Raw genomic sequence first — 14,237 nt, 5'->3', positions numbered from 1 at the left:
AAGGCAGCCCATTAACCGACTGAGCCATCCAGGCGCCCTAGAAAGAACTTTTCAATCATCTTGTAATCTAAATATTAAAGAGAACGACAAATGGTTTAAACAAAGAATGTATACTTTAAAAAGCTGAGTCGTGATTAAAAAAAAAAAAGAATCAAAATTTGCTCTGCCTCTAAAGCTTAGAGAGAATTAACACAATAGTGCTAGTTACTTTTTAATAAAAATTCAAGAATTTTCACTTTTAATGTCCCCTCTCAGTATTAGGGTGTTTACACAGAAACAAATCATATAACAAATCACTAGTATATCATTTTATTATCAGGGCTAATCATAATAGAAGTAACAAAATTCATAACTTGCATACACATGACCTCCTCACAATAATCTTGTGCTATTCAAAGTGCCCCCTCAAATGGCCAGTTCAGGCCCACATTCAGAAGCCAACATTTTTGTTGAGTCCCTGCCACCTCTGACTGGTAGGACAGGCATTTGTAAAGCGATTTGAGGTCTGAGTGAGGTACAGTTTTACCCGAAGTGGCAGGTGTCCCTGAGATTTTTCAAGGAACAATTCATGATGCAGGGAGAACATAGTTGTCACTGATAAGCTTTTAGCAAAAGATTTTCAGGGCATATCAACCAAATGGACATATCTGGTTTCTAAAAGAGGTATGAATACAACAGTGATGCTCTGGGCACCAACTAAATAAATCTAGCATTAGTCTTTGGTTGGAATTAATTTTTTAAAAAACCCTTTAATGCCCTTGGCCTCAAAATCTTACTTGAGAAATTTATTTCACCTGTCAGCAATCCCACATTTTTTTAAACTCCTATATACTCTATTGTCAAAAAAGAAAACAGGAAAACAAGTCTGGCAAGAAATATAAAATTTAACTCAGTGACTGCTTCATTTTTGATAGGCTGCTGTCTGACAGTCTCAGCAACCCTGTTAGCTTACAAGAAAGCGAAGGCATGAAGAAGAATACCTACTCTTCCCCTCAAACAAAATCGTCTGGGCCACGCCCTGGCAGAAGCATTCAGGCTGTTATTCTAGTTCAAAGCAATGAGAAATAAAGAAGAATAAAGAACAAAGGAAGTATTTAAGTGTATTCAGTTGTTATTAAAGATGAATTAGAAAGCAAACCAAACAAATAGAACACACCAAAAAGCCAAGAAAAGAAAAAGCAGTTTGAAAACGCTAGCTTTGGGTACTTTTACATCTCCCTAAATAACCTCCTTAGTAATCCAATGACTCCACCCTTTTATTTCTAAATAAAATCAGAGTCTCTCAGAGGGCTTGTGGTTCTCCATCACTATTATTTTCTTTCCCACACCAAACTACTCTTTATATAGCTCATTCACTAGTTCACTCAAGTCCTATTCAAAACTAAAATGGAAAGAACAAGTACAAATGTTAATAACATTTCTTCAGGAAATTTTAGTTCTCCAGTTGAATGATATTCCAGTCAGATCATCCAGCCAGGGTACAGATATAATAGTTAAAAAATAAATTCACAAAATCCAGGGTCCTGAGAAAGTGCAGCAACATTCTTTATCAGGTTTGAAACCCAAACTCGGGGCGCTGGGTGGCTGAGTCGTTAAGCGTCTGCCTTGGGCTCAGGTCATGATCCCAGGGTCCTGGAATCGAGCCCCACATCGGGCTCCCTGCTCGGCGGGAGGCCTGCTTCTCCCTCTCCCGCTCCCCCTGCTTGTGTTCCCTCTCTGTCTATTCCTGTCAGATAAATAAAATCTTTTAAAAAATTAAATAAATAAATAAATAAATAATAAAAGAAACCCAAAACTCTCTGACACAACAGTCAACCCCACCCCAATAACCAACTGGTAACTCCTCACCACCCACAAGGGGCCCTATTACCTCAATCATTCTGCTGTCCACAGGCAGGGTGGTGCTGACCATGTGGACATTAGGTGTGGACGTCGACCTCTGCCTCTGGGACAGAGAACCTTCAGAGGAAGGGCTGGAGGAGTTGAATGTGAAGGCGTGGGGTGTGGAGTATCTGTGCTGGGAACTAGACAAGGAGGAAAAAGAAAACTCCATGAATGACACTCAGCCCTCCCCACTGGTGAAGTCTTTCAACTATTTACTTCATTAAGATACTCAGGGACAAACCCTACTTGTACTAAAACCTTGGACAAAATGTTCCCTTCTTTCAACAGGCACCACTTAAAAAATTTCTTCTGTCTAGGTGCTTTTGTATGCCAATTTTTGGAAAGGAAAGAATACATGCGCTTGGAATTCACATGAAAACAACAATACATTTTAAGTTGTCTTCTTTTTAATAAATCACCTTGACAGAATATACAAAATTTTCAGACTATCTCTAGGAGAGAATAGATTAGCATTTGCCAACCATGCCACCACCAACCAAGCGAGTTGGCACTTGCCCAGACTGATTTAGAGAGCCTGAAGGAAGAGTCTTAGATTTAAGACAGACTATTGAGCATCTCTGCAAAAAAACCAGCATTTTAGCCACTATGCACCCTCTCCCCACTTAACCAGCTTTCAAAGTCAGTTAATGTGAATTCAGTTTTCAAGATGCCAATGCGCAACTGTGAAATAATCACTGGCCTCTTCCAGCCAACTCCACTCCCCCATCAACCACAGTGGGAACATGCAGTAAATATAACATTTTCATTATTTGCTCTACAGATTATTTTGAGTTTTGTTCAGATTCAAGTAACACTATGCATGAATTCAAGGAATAAAAGGCTAGTTTTTCTAAGAGAAATTGTTCTACTGCCCCGAAAAATTACCTTCTCAGGTAAGTGCATGTTTAGGCCCTCAGAAGCTTGTCTTCTAGTATGAAATTTTCAGAAGCATATAAAATTTTGGTCAGACTTGCTTTTCAAATTATCAAGAAAAATAAAAGTCATACACAAATGTATATCCAGATATCATTTCAATACAAATTCCTTGTTCTGAGATATGCTGCCTTTAAAAATTTCCATGGTAGTTTTTAAAAGGTCATTAAATGTTATTCAATTATATATACATTAAAGTCAGATATTTTGACAAAGATGTAGATTTTATTTTAGGTTCCAAATTCATATGTAACACTGAACAAGTGAACTCAACAAAGCTCTGACTTTAAAGCTGGAGATCAGAATAAAAAGAAGTTATGTCCAAACTCACAGGCACATCAGAAAGGATATTCATATTAAAAATCTAATTCGAGGGCGCCTGGGTGGCTCAGTCCGTAAGTGTCTGCCTTCGACTCAGGTCATGATCCCAGAGTCCCAGCATCGAGTACCACATCGGGGGCTCCCTGCTCAGCGGGGAGTCTGCTTCTCCTTCTGACTCTCATCCCACTTGTGCTTTTTCTCTCTCAAATAATAAAATCTTTGTAAAAATTTAAAAAAATCTAATTCGACTCTTTTTAAAGATCGCAGTCTATTAAATACCATGGTTTTAGCAATAATGCAAGGCCATAATTAGCATTCTAAAGTTAGGAGTTTTATCTTTATTGTATTACTGTATATAGTTTTGGGACCCCTCCCTTGAGGTACAACTTGCTACCATACGGAGGAAGGCAAAATCTGAAGCTCTTTAAAATGTGATGAGCTATAAAGGGACATGCTATGATAATAGAAGAAAACTGCAGTCACAGTCACTTTCCAAAATGTAAAAGCTACAAGACCACATTTTGCTTTAACACCAATATTAAGTCCCGCAGTAGTAAAGGGTTTACACAGGCAGAGAAGGGAATGCAAAGGAAATCCGATCTTTTGTATTCAGGCTTTCAATCCCACCCACCCCAACAGAGTTTTCCAAAGAAAAGCTGTAAGTAAAAAAATTACCTAACAGGCATCCGGGAAACAGACTCTCGCATCCGACGCATTGTCAAAGAAGGCAGTGCTGGGACCCCACTATCACCAATAGTAGAATTTGGAAACAATCTACATGAAATCAGAGGAAGAATTGCAGTAATTTTACAGAGTCAGACTGCCTTTCCTTGCTACTCTTGCTAACAGTTACTCAAACTAAACATCTTCTAGTCACATTTTGCTCGACCATTTTAGGCTACCCAGAGCAAAAGGGACAACCAACCCAAATGACTGGGTTTGAATGAGTACAGAACGTGAAAAATACTGACCTGCCAATGAACATATAGGCTCTAGTGTGCATTTCTAAAAAAAAAAGAATACTGGTCCAGGATCCAGTTTTAACACTACCATAGAGTACATGATAAGCTAAATCACACAGAACTTTTCTGGAAATATTCTGTCTTGGAAACACACAGATAAAAAGACTGAATATGAAAAATGTCATTCAGCACCAAAAATCATAAATAAAAGTGATTAGCATTAACTGGCATCTTCTTTCAATGAGATGAACACTTGTGCCCAGCAATTTCACAGGTGCTACTTCAGTTAATCCTCACGGGAACCCTGCAAGGAGGGTACTACCTTTTTTCTTCAGATGAGTGCACTTGAGGCTCAGCGGTGGTTAATTAATGGTAACGCCAAGATTCTCACCCATGTCTGCTGAACTCCAAGCCTGTGCCACTCAGGCTACACAAGCAAAAGCAATGTGACTACCATGAAAACAAAAAAGGCATTCCCATCATGGTTTAATGACAACACTCCCTTTGTTTTTCTAGGACTCTAAAAAGGGATAAAACTTTGACTTTTCATACTCCCATTAACAGTTCTTAAAAGGCAATTTGGAACATGTAGTCTCAACTTAAACCTCACTAAACACAAGTATCTTTTGAGGTTTTACATTTACATCACTTTAAAACTAATGTTTTCTCCCGTTAGAGGTGAAGAAAAGAACACCAACCATGCTTTCTGCCCCTTCCCAATAACAAAGGTCTGTACAGCATATTTAACAAAATAAATAGTATCTACTAGCAACCGAATAGATGATACTGTTGAGAGAGGACAGCCGAAAGTGTTTTTGGTTTTCACATCCTTTCGTTCTTTGCTTTACTGAATCACAGTACATCAATCTCTATTTGACAGTTAACAGTCCTATAACCTGCTTGTTTTGGAGAGCTATGCCAGACTAAAACCCGCTGGCTTCAGAACTGTCATGTTTCTAAAGTAGATGGTTTCCAGATCATGATAATTCATTTAAAGTAAGTCTAAAACCCAGACTTGTCAAATATACAATAAGCACCTTCAAAAGAGTTTATACCTTCCCACCCATTTATATTCTTTGAAATAAGAACAATGCCTTACAAGAGCTGTCTGATATTACTCCAGTCCACACACATAGTAGGTACTTTGGTGCTACAGTGCTCGTGAAATTTGTAGCCACAAGTCTGACAACGAAATCCATTTAGCAGGAACTTCTGACAGATGTCACAGAAGGCAAGCTTCAGGAAGGTCTTTCGTGCCTAGAACAAGAACACAGGTGTAAATTATGTTGAATAAATGAAAGACAACAAAAGACAAAGTAATTTCCGTCTTGGTCCCCGAGAGGTCTTAAAACAGAATGAAGACTCGTACTTCCAACATTTGTAAAATTCATGCCCAGAAATTAAAGTATTATCTGTGGCTAATTAAACCTAAACTGCCTTACTATAAACAATGGCATAATGGCAGTTTTGAACAATCCAAAAATATATATGCCTCGTACCTCTGAGAAAGTCCTATATTATGCCAAAGCACCCAACATGCCACAAAAAGAGAACTCTGTAACTTACAAAGTTGTGTGTTGTGAGGGGAACGTGATCCAGGAAATCTACTTGAAGTTCTTCTCCAATCAGCGAGGCGGCATCAGTATTCCAATCTAAACGTGCTTTTTTACTGAAGGGGATTTTTAAAAACATAATATAAAAGGGAAATGTTTAAACAAGGTAAGAGTTCAAGGCCAATAAACAACAATGGCTACCATTTATCTCTTACTATATAAACATAAAACTTAATCCCATATAACACTAGCTTATTTAATTCACACAACAAACCTATCAAGTACGCATTATTATTCCCATCTTAAAAATGAGAGAATGGGGGCCCTAACAAGGCCACACAGTGAGTGTATAGGCCTACATTGGAATCCAGCTCAGCTGGACTTTAAGCTTGTGCTCTTAGAATAAAGGTTATTTTAAAATAACGAACTACACAACGGGGCTCCTGGATGGCTCAGTCGGTTATGCGTCTGGACTCTTGACTTCAGCTCAGGTCATGATCTCGGGATTGTGGGATCCAGCCAAGTCAGGCTCTGTGCTCAGCAGGGAGTCTGCTTGGGATTCTCTCCTTTCCCTCTCCCTCTGCCCCACCCCTCCCTTTCTCTTAAAAAAAAAAAAGTATTAAAAGAATGAACTATAATGATCTCATGATGAAGTAAGTATGTAATACACTGGACTTTGTGATATTAAAATCCTATAAAAATTCTAAAATCCTAAAATTGGGTATAAATATTGCTGTAAAAGCAAAATTTAATCTTCCGTAGCCTACTTCAGTCAGGCAGATGCATAAATACAAAGGAATTGCGAATGAAATGCACTTTTCTATTATTAATAGGCTCACATATGTAGAGATGTTTCAGAGTCTATAAATATAAGTTGATAGTGGACTTAACTGTCTTAACATTTACTCTGCCACCACTCTTTCTGTGCCTACACAACACAGAAAAATAGATACAACAAAGTAAAAAGCTTCAAAAAAAATGAAACTCCTCTCTCATGTCTTGCGCAGTTAGTTCATCAGGCCCACTTCCTGAAGGAAGAATATTCTAAAGTAGGGAGAAAACAACACATATATAGCACAATTCAAACTTCTCCCTTTGCTTACCAGAAGCCTATTCCAGCCATTTTTCTGGTTACCCAATAGCAAATAATCCATTCCTTAATATAATTCCCTATACAAGGACTCCAAAGTCCTATTTTGCCCAAAAGAGGGGGGGGGGCAGCCCTGTGTTCTCATCAGTCTTCAGGTGCTATCTGTCCAAGAGAAAAGCGACGGTAGCTCTAAACCAATGTGGCCTTAAGTGAGAGTGGACAAGCCCCTCACTGTCCCAGAATCCCTCTAGTCCTTAAGGAGCACTACATATTAGCTTGAGACCAACCTGGGGCCTACATCCAGATAAAGCTGACATCTGCTTCAAAGATCTGCACTTCAAAAAACTGCCTCCTAAGCTGAGAGGAACAGCACAGTGGAATTTAAGATGGCCCTTTTGAGTTGACTCATTCCCTAGGCTACTCTCTCAAACTGCGGAACTCCTTGAAACAGAAAAGATGTAAGCTGAAGATCAGTAACAGAACTAGCATTTTCCAAGAAGAAAGTAAAGATTACTTCCCCCAAATTGGGGGGGATAATAATGGATAATGGATAATTATGGAAGCTATGGGTTATTACTCCTAGCCTTTGATGGGATACCTCCATCTTGCCGCCACCATTAGAAAGATTAACTATGGATCTTCCTTGAAGCAGAAATTCTCCTGCATCTTTTAGTCCTATGTCTGCCGAACTGCAGGGATTCAGTAAACATTAACTGTATAAAAAATGAATGAATAAGGGGTGTCTGGCTGGCTCAGTCAGAAGAACATGTAACTCTAGATCTCAGAGTAAGGCCCCACATTGAGTGTAGAGATTACTTAAATAAAAACTTTAAAAAAAAAATCAATTACAGAAGAGTTAATCTCTTGAGGATAAGATTCTTTAACTATAAATAATAATGCAAACATTTTCTGAGTACCCATTCTGTCCACTGCATTCCAGGAAACACAAAAATTTTTGCTCTCAAGAAACACATCAGCTGACACTACTGTTTCCATCTATGGAATACTACCAAACACCTAATATGTATTCTTTTTTCAATGCAATGTTCAAGCAATAATTTCAAGTTCTTAGTATTTTATTTTTCTGAGTTGTCTATGAACAAGGGCATATAAATACATAATATTCTATAGGAAGCTAGTATACTTTTTAAGAAATGGGAACTGTTATTATTTGAAGCCATCAGCTCCTTACTAGTATGAAAAAGGAGCTGACTTTTGAGTTCTTACCCTTTATGTTCATGGAGAAGTCTGAACACGGCACAGCACTCCGGCTGTAGGCCCCTCACCTTGAGTGCTTTCATAAGGCAATCGTGCAAGCTCATTCCATTTCGCACATTGACCTATAAACAAAAGACCATCTTTAGAATCAACAAAGGCTGCACATCCCTTAGTGAGCACAGAATTAAATGCATCATTCTGTAGGGATATATGTAGATTTATGACAGCATTGTCTGTTAATGGTAAATACATACACATGCAGGAAATACCTGGAATGTCCAGCAATAGGTGAGTGCTTGAGCAAAGCCTAGAATATCTTTATATGTCACTGCCACTACTACATTATTTATAATGACCTAGAGAGAGGGGTATCCATGATATGTTAATTGTGGGAAAATATTTTTCAGAATAACAGAGGCAGATTATTCAAAGGGTGGGAAACCCATGTATGTTTATATATGTTGCATGAGTGTGAAAAGATACACCTCTAGTATTAACATCAGGGGAGTGGCTGAGAGAGATAAAATGATCAAACTTCTCTTTACACAGCTCTAATCTTTTTAACTCGCTGAAATATACATGCAAGCATGAACATCCACCAGAAAGGAAAATAAACCAATCTGTTCTATAAGCAAACAAGAGTTTTTCTGGTCAAAATTTGTATTTCAACCTGTTTTCAACAAAATGGTTTATCCTCCTAAGAAAAATCCCATTTCATATACACTTCACACCTGTAAGGGAAAGCAAGAAGAGGAAACAGAGCTTCTGTCCTGCTACAAAGACAAACACCGGGAGTTTAAATAAATGTGCACACCATTCCAGGTAGCCTTAGTGTATGTCCCTCCACATTCTCCTGTACCCAATCCTCAAAAGCTAGGCAGGCCTAGTAGAAGTGTGAGCACTCTGGGTGCTAATAATGGCAGCTATATAAAAAGACCTCGGGGCACCTGGGTGGCTCCGTCGTTGGGCATCTGCCTTTGGCCCGGGTCATAATCCCAGGTTCCTGGGGTCGAGCCCCACATCGGGCTCCCTGCACAGCAGGAAGCCTGCTTCTCCCTCTCCCACTCCCCTTGCTTGTGTTCCCTCTCTCGCTGTGTCTGTCAAATAAATGAATAAAATCTTAAAAAAAAATTTAAAAAAAAGACCTTAAACTAATAATGTATGGTGATTAACATAAGGAAAAAAAAAAGAAAAAAAAACCTTAAGAGTTTTGATAAAAGCCCCATATATTTTATTTTATTTTTTAGAGAGAGAGAGAGCTCACACATAACAGGGGGTAGAGGAGGGGGAGGGAGGGGCAGAGGGAGAGAGACAATCCCAAGCAGGCTCCACACTCAGCACGGAGCCCAACACAGGGCTCAATCCCACAACCCCGAGATCACGACCTGAGCCCAAATCAAGAGCGGATGCTCAACCAACCAAACCACCCAGGCACTCCCCACACATTTTGTTTTCAAAGCCAATAAAGTTAATTAAAAGTGAGGCAACTAGAGTCAGATTGGCCAGTAAGGAGAACAGAATGTAGATCTGCGGGGCTTGCGCAGTGCTCACAGTGGAGTTCCTGTGTCCAGTGAGAGTGTGAGAGCGACGGTGGCCCACCCAGTCCCCTCCCAGAGGAAGGTGAGTGTGTGCGTGGATCTATTTGAAAAGTCTGAAGTATTTATTTAAAATGTTCCATAGCATATTTATTTTAGACTTCTTGAAGCAGTTATACCCTTAGAAAGATCACTAACTTCTAGCTTTTCAGAAACAAAACTAAGTGAAAGTGAGATATACTGATCTGAACTATGAAGACAAGACACCAAGAATGAGGACAATGAAGAGTAAAACACACACTAACAATCATTACTTGCATCAAAAACTGTGTATAATGGGGCTCTGAAAAATATAAAGTGCTATCTGTGCTCTATCATTAATCTTCATTAAAAGTTACAGACTCAGGCGCCTGGGTGGCTCAGTCAGTTATGCGACTGCCTTCGGCTCAGGTCATGATCCCAGGGTCCTGGGATCGAGTCCCACGTCGGGCTCCCTGCCCAGCAGGGAGTCTGCTTCTCCCTCTGAGCCCCCCCCTGCTCATGCTCGCTCTAATAAATGAATAAAATCTTTAATAAATAAATAAAAGACATATAGACTCTTAAGAGCTAGACAGTTCTTTAAATATTCTCTAATCCAGTGGGGTTCCCAAATGTGACCGGCATTAGAATCAGCCAAGGAGCTTTTGTAAATATAGATTCCCAGCCACCCCACTCCAACACATCCAAGGATTCTGATTCACTTGATCTTGAATGAAGCCCAGAAATCTGTATTTTAACCCATGTCAGGTGATTCTAATGGTAAATTAATGGTCCTTAGCTATGGTCCAATCACTCATCCAGTAAACAGGCAGTGACAAAGAGACACACATAAAATGACAAGAAAAAGGTTGTTTTTTTCCCCAATCAACTACCAATTATACTTCTACAATTAATTAAATCATATATGTATCCTTTCGGTCATTCTCTTCTCTACAACTCCCCATGGATACATGTTGAAATTAGTTAAGTCTGACTAATTTCTGCAGCCCACTAAGTGATTATGAGAGTCATTCTGGGTTCCAAGCAGTGAAGCAACCTGGGATGATTAGAAACTGCCGACTCATCATGCTGGCCGCCAAGGGACTCCTTCCACTGGTCCCCTAAAGATGGGCGCCTGCTGAAAGAAGACGGTTCTTCCAGACAGTGATGGTCCATCTCTGGTCAAAGAATTAGCAGAAACTAACTTTCTCTGCTAGAGCCTTCTCATAAGCTGTATGAGAATCAAGCTTCCAAATCACTGGTTTCCAAACACCAGCTGTGCTCAACCGAAAGCTGTCAAGGGCTACAAAGACGTAGAAAAAACTCAATCACAGCTACCATTTTCTTATAAACTAGCTACTGTATTCAGCATGAGCCTCATTTCATTAAGGTCAGGAAACAAGAGGCTCAAAATATTATGTAACTTGTCTAGATGACATAGGTAATAAAAGGCAATACAGGGATTTAAATTGGGGCCTGGGTGTCTTAAAGGTCCATACACTTAATTATTAAGCCAAACTAAGTTTCCCAGTCTTCAGGCAATCTGGTAGTAGAGAATAGGGAAGACCGCACGGTAACACCCTGCCTGAAGCAGTACTATATGGTCTTCAGCTTCCCATTACATTCACACTCCCCATCTGGGTTCTCCATTTAAGGTTAGAAAGAAAATTAATGAGCAATAGTAGGTAAAAATCATCTTGCAAATGAAAGGTCACTGTTGAAACATAAGGAGGTTATTACTATTTATTTTGCCAGCCATTAAACTTTTATTTTTAGGAAGGGGAACAAAGATAAATTTACTCAAACTTTAAACACCTTTTCAGTTTTGCCTTCAGTTCAAAATGTACGTAAATGTACCATACTGTAACTGGAGGCTCCTGAAGTTCACAAAAGAAGTACAACGGAATTTATTAGTAAACTGGGGAGAGGAGAGCGGAACTGTCAGGAACAAACAGAAAATTCTGGACTGAACTTCCTAACCTCAGAACTTTGTCTCATCTAGGTACACAGAAAAAAACACAATGCACTGATTTTACTCAAAAATGGGGGTGGGAAAGGAGGAGGCATGGAAGTTTTGAACTATAGGTTTTTTCCAAATGTCCCACCAAGCAAAATTAGCACAACTTCACTTTCCTGTTTTAACCAGGCAGGGTTTTTTCACCCAGGATAATAAGAAACTGTTTTGAGCAGTAATTTCTTGGAAAAGTTGGGATTCTATGTCAGAAAACTGAGAGGCAGTTTCTAAGTTGCTGTGCTTCCTAAGCTACCTTCAGCTTTCCTGGGGCCTACAAAATTTACCAAAATAATTTTTTCTAGGTAATTTTATTTTCTTCTATATATGTGACTGTAATGTCCAAAAATTTTAGTAAGCGTTTTAATATCCATAATACACACATACATAAAAATCAGCTGGAAAGGTCTAAGGGAGCTTTTCAAAAGAAAAGTCTTTTCAAGAAACCCCCACAAAAACATACTATTTGTTTGAATGAAGTGGCAGAAGATATTCCGGGCAAGAGTAATAATAAAAGGAAGGCCAAGGAGTGGGAGGAAAGTAGGGGATGTGGAAGGAACACAGCACTATAAAGTAATGAAATCTGCAACTGGAAAGCCAATTAATAAAGACGCTAAGTGACAGTGAAGATTTTGCCCATCTTCAAGGTGGGTAAAATGATCCAAAATGCTTTTTTATAGGCAGATGGACTGCGAAATTTTCTGAAAGAAGACATTTACATACCACTGTTCTTTGCTTGTTTGGCAAGAAAACACGGATAGTGTTGCTTGTCTTAGACGAGTCCGTAAGTTTGCCATCATCTGATGCCCGACGCTGAAAGCCAAATGGCTGAACTATTGTAGGGGAGATGCAGCTGGGGCCGTCAAACACTGTGTCTTTGAATCCAAAACCGTTGCTGATCGTCTTCCAGGCCCCCTGTATGTGCTCCATTGATGCAGCTTACACAACACTTAAACCTGATTAAGATTTAAAAAAAAAAAAAAACCTTAATTCTAGAACAAAAGCAACTAATTCAACAACACAATATATAGAGTACTTAGAAAACAGTAGTATGTGGACTTTCTCTTAAGTGACACCTTCTGCTTAAATAAATCAGATAACTTCTATATTAGTCTATTCCCATAAAATATTTCATAGACAACTAAAAAATGAGCAAAATCAGGGCTAGAGATCAAAAGACTCATCAAGGGTTATAAGTTAAAAGCCAACCTGGACCATGGGCCCAGGTCTCCTGGCTTCTAATATTTTTTAAATTACATTTCTCTTCTTCTTTAGTTATTGTGTATTAAGTGCAAGTGACTACCCTTGGGTATCTACAGTAACATGTAAGTACTATGAGAAGTGAAATTTAAAAAAAAAAAGAACTGTAAGCCATAATTTTCTGCCTTAAAGGAAGGAAATTAGTATTTCTAGGATGTGTATTAGACACTTGATATATAAATGATCTCACTTAATGTGTATAAGGATCTCAAAGCCTTTAAATACCATCCTCCATTTACCCTTTAAACAAATGAGGCACAGAAAAATCACACTACTTGCCCCAAAATACCCAAATGATAGGTAAAATAACCAGATTCTATGGATGTTTAAATTTAAAGTTCATGAACCTTCCACCCTAACATTCACAGTTCAGTTTGGTACAAAAACGAACTTACAAACAGGAGCAAGCAGAGATCGTCACCTAACCAAAAATAACCAAGTGTTTTAAGTAGGCAACAAGAAAACTGCAATAGAAATCCACAGACAGTCACAGAACAACGATAAAGTTAGATACTGTACAGTTTGGACACACCATGCCCTGGCATTGACTGGGAGTCAGCAATCATGCAGAAGTGAGGTTTATCTCCTTCTTTAGAAAATGGTGATGTTGACAGGGAATCCCATCCTTCTCACACCTTCTTCCCTTAGAAACTTACTTTGTCTTATTATTAATAATACCTACCATCTACTAAGTGCCTATGATTATGAGGAAGTATATACTGCATACATCCCATTCATATTATCCAAGCTAATCCTTAGAGAAATACTCTAGGTAGGACTTACATCCCCATTTTGCAGGTGAGAAAATTTAAAGACTGACCTAGTAATTCAATTGCACTCTTTAGGAATTTATCCTACAGAAGTATAAGGCAAGTGTATAAAGATATATACAAATGAGCATAGAGAAAAAAAGAGAGGGGCAAACCAAGAAACAGACCTTTAACTACAGAGAATAAACTGATGGCTACCAGAGGGGAGGTGGGTAGGGGGATGAGTTAACTAGGTGATGGGGATTAAGGAGTGCACTTGTGATGAGCACTGGGTGATGGATGGTATGTATGTGCTTAACCATTAAATTGTACACCTGAAACTAATATTACACTGAATGTTAACTGGAATTTAAATAAAAACTTAAAAAAGAGAAAAGATATATGTACAAACGTCTTCGTTATAGCATCGTTCATAGCCTTAAAACTGGGAGAGACCAAATACCTAACAGGGAACTAAACATAATGTTAATATCTATGTGGTAAATGAAGTAATCTGTATGTGCAGATGGAGAAAAGCTATCCAAGACAAAACAAAAAATGAAAAATATAGTTTGAACCTCTTTTTATGTTAGTCTAGAAAGAGGAAAATCTAGAATCATAAAGAGGTGAGAAAATCTAGAATAATAAAGTATTAACAGGGATTATTTCAGCAGGATTGTGAGGAATTTTTACTTCCTATATA

The 14,237-nt window shown here is 38.7% G+C and overlaps 1 protein-coding gene across 4 annotated transcripts in view; it reads right to left on the bottom strand.

The window, feature by feature from the left end:
- The window catches only part of RAF1 (Raf-1 proto-oncogene, serine/threonine kinase), a 78,137-nt gene that overhangs the window by 16,349 nt on the left and 47,551 nt on the right, over positions 1–14,237 (bottom strand). For 3 of the 4 annotated variants that reach the window (XM_028101672.1, XM_028101669.1, XM_088027229.1), the window contains exons 2-7: positions 12,249–12,481; positions 7,971–8,083; positions 5,667–5,769; positions 5,200–5,357; positions 3,814–3,912; positions 1,871–2,024 (exon numbers count right to left, since the gene is read on the bottom strand). In XM_028101672.1, coding sequence (XP_027957473.1) covers positions 1,871–2,024; positions 3,814–3,912; positions 5,200–5,357; positions 5,667–5,769; positions 7,971–8,083; positions 12,249–12,455 — 834 coding nt within the window. In that variant the 5' untranslated portion in view covers positions 12,456–12,481. Of the gene's footprint in view, positions 1–1,870; positions 2,025–3,813; positions 3,913–5,199; positions 5,358–5,666; positions 5,770–7,970; positions 8,084–12,248; positions 12,482–14,237 lie in introns of those variants that run through there. The other variant, XM_028101673.2, reaches the window with a different exon arrangement.

This window comes from Eumetopias jubatus, unplaced genomic scaffold (genome assembly GCF_037043125.1).
Source record: "Eumetopias jubatus isolate StellerSeaLion01/CBP00866 unplaced genomic scaffold, mEumJub1_p1.0 scaffold_1, whole genome shotgun sequence".
NCBI classification, from domain to species: domain Eukaryota; kingdom Metazoa; phylum Chordata; class Mammalia; order Carnivora; family Otariidae; genus Eumetopias; species Eumetopias jubatus.
The sequence above is the reverse complement of the archived record's forward strand: the minus strand, read 5'-3'. Positions and strand labels throughout refer to the sequence as shown.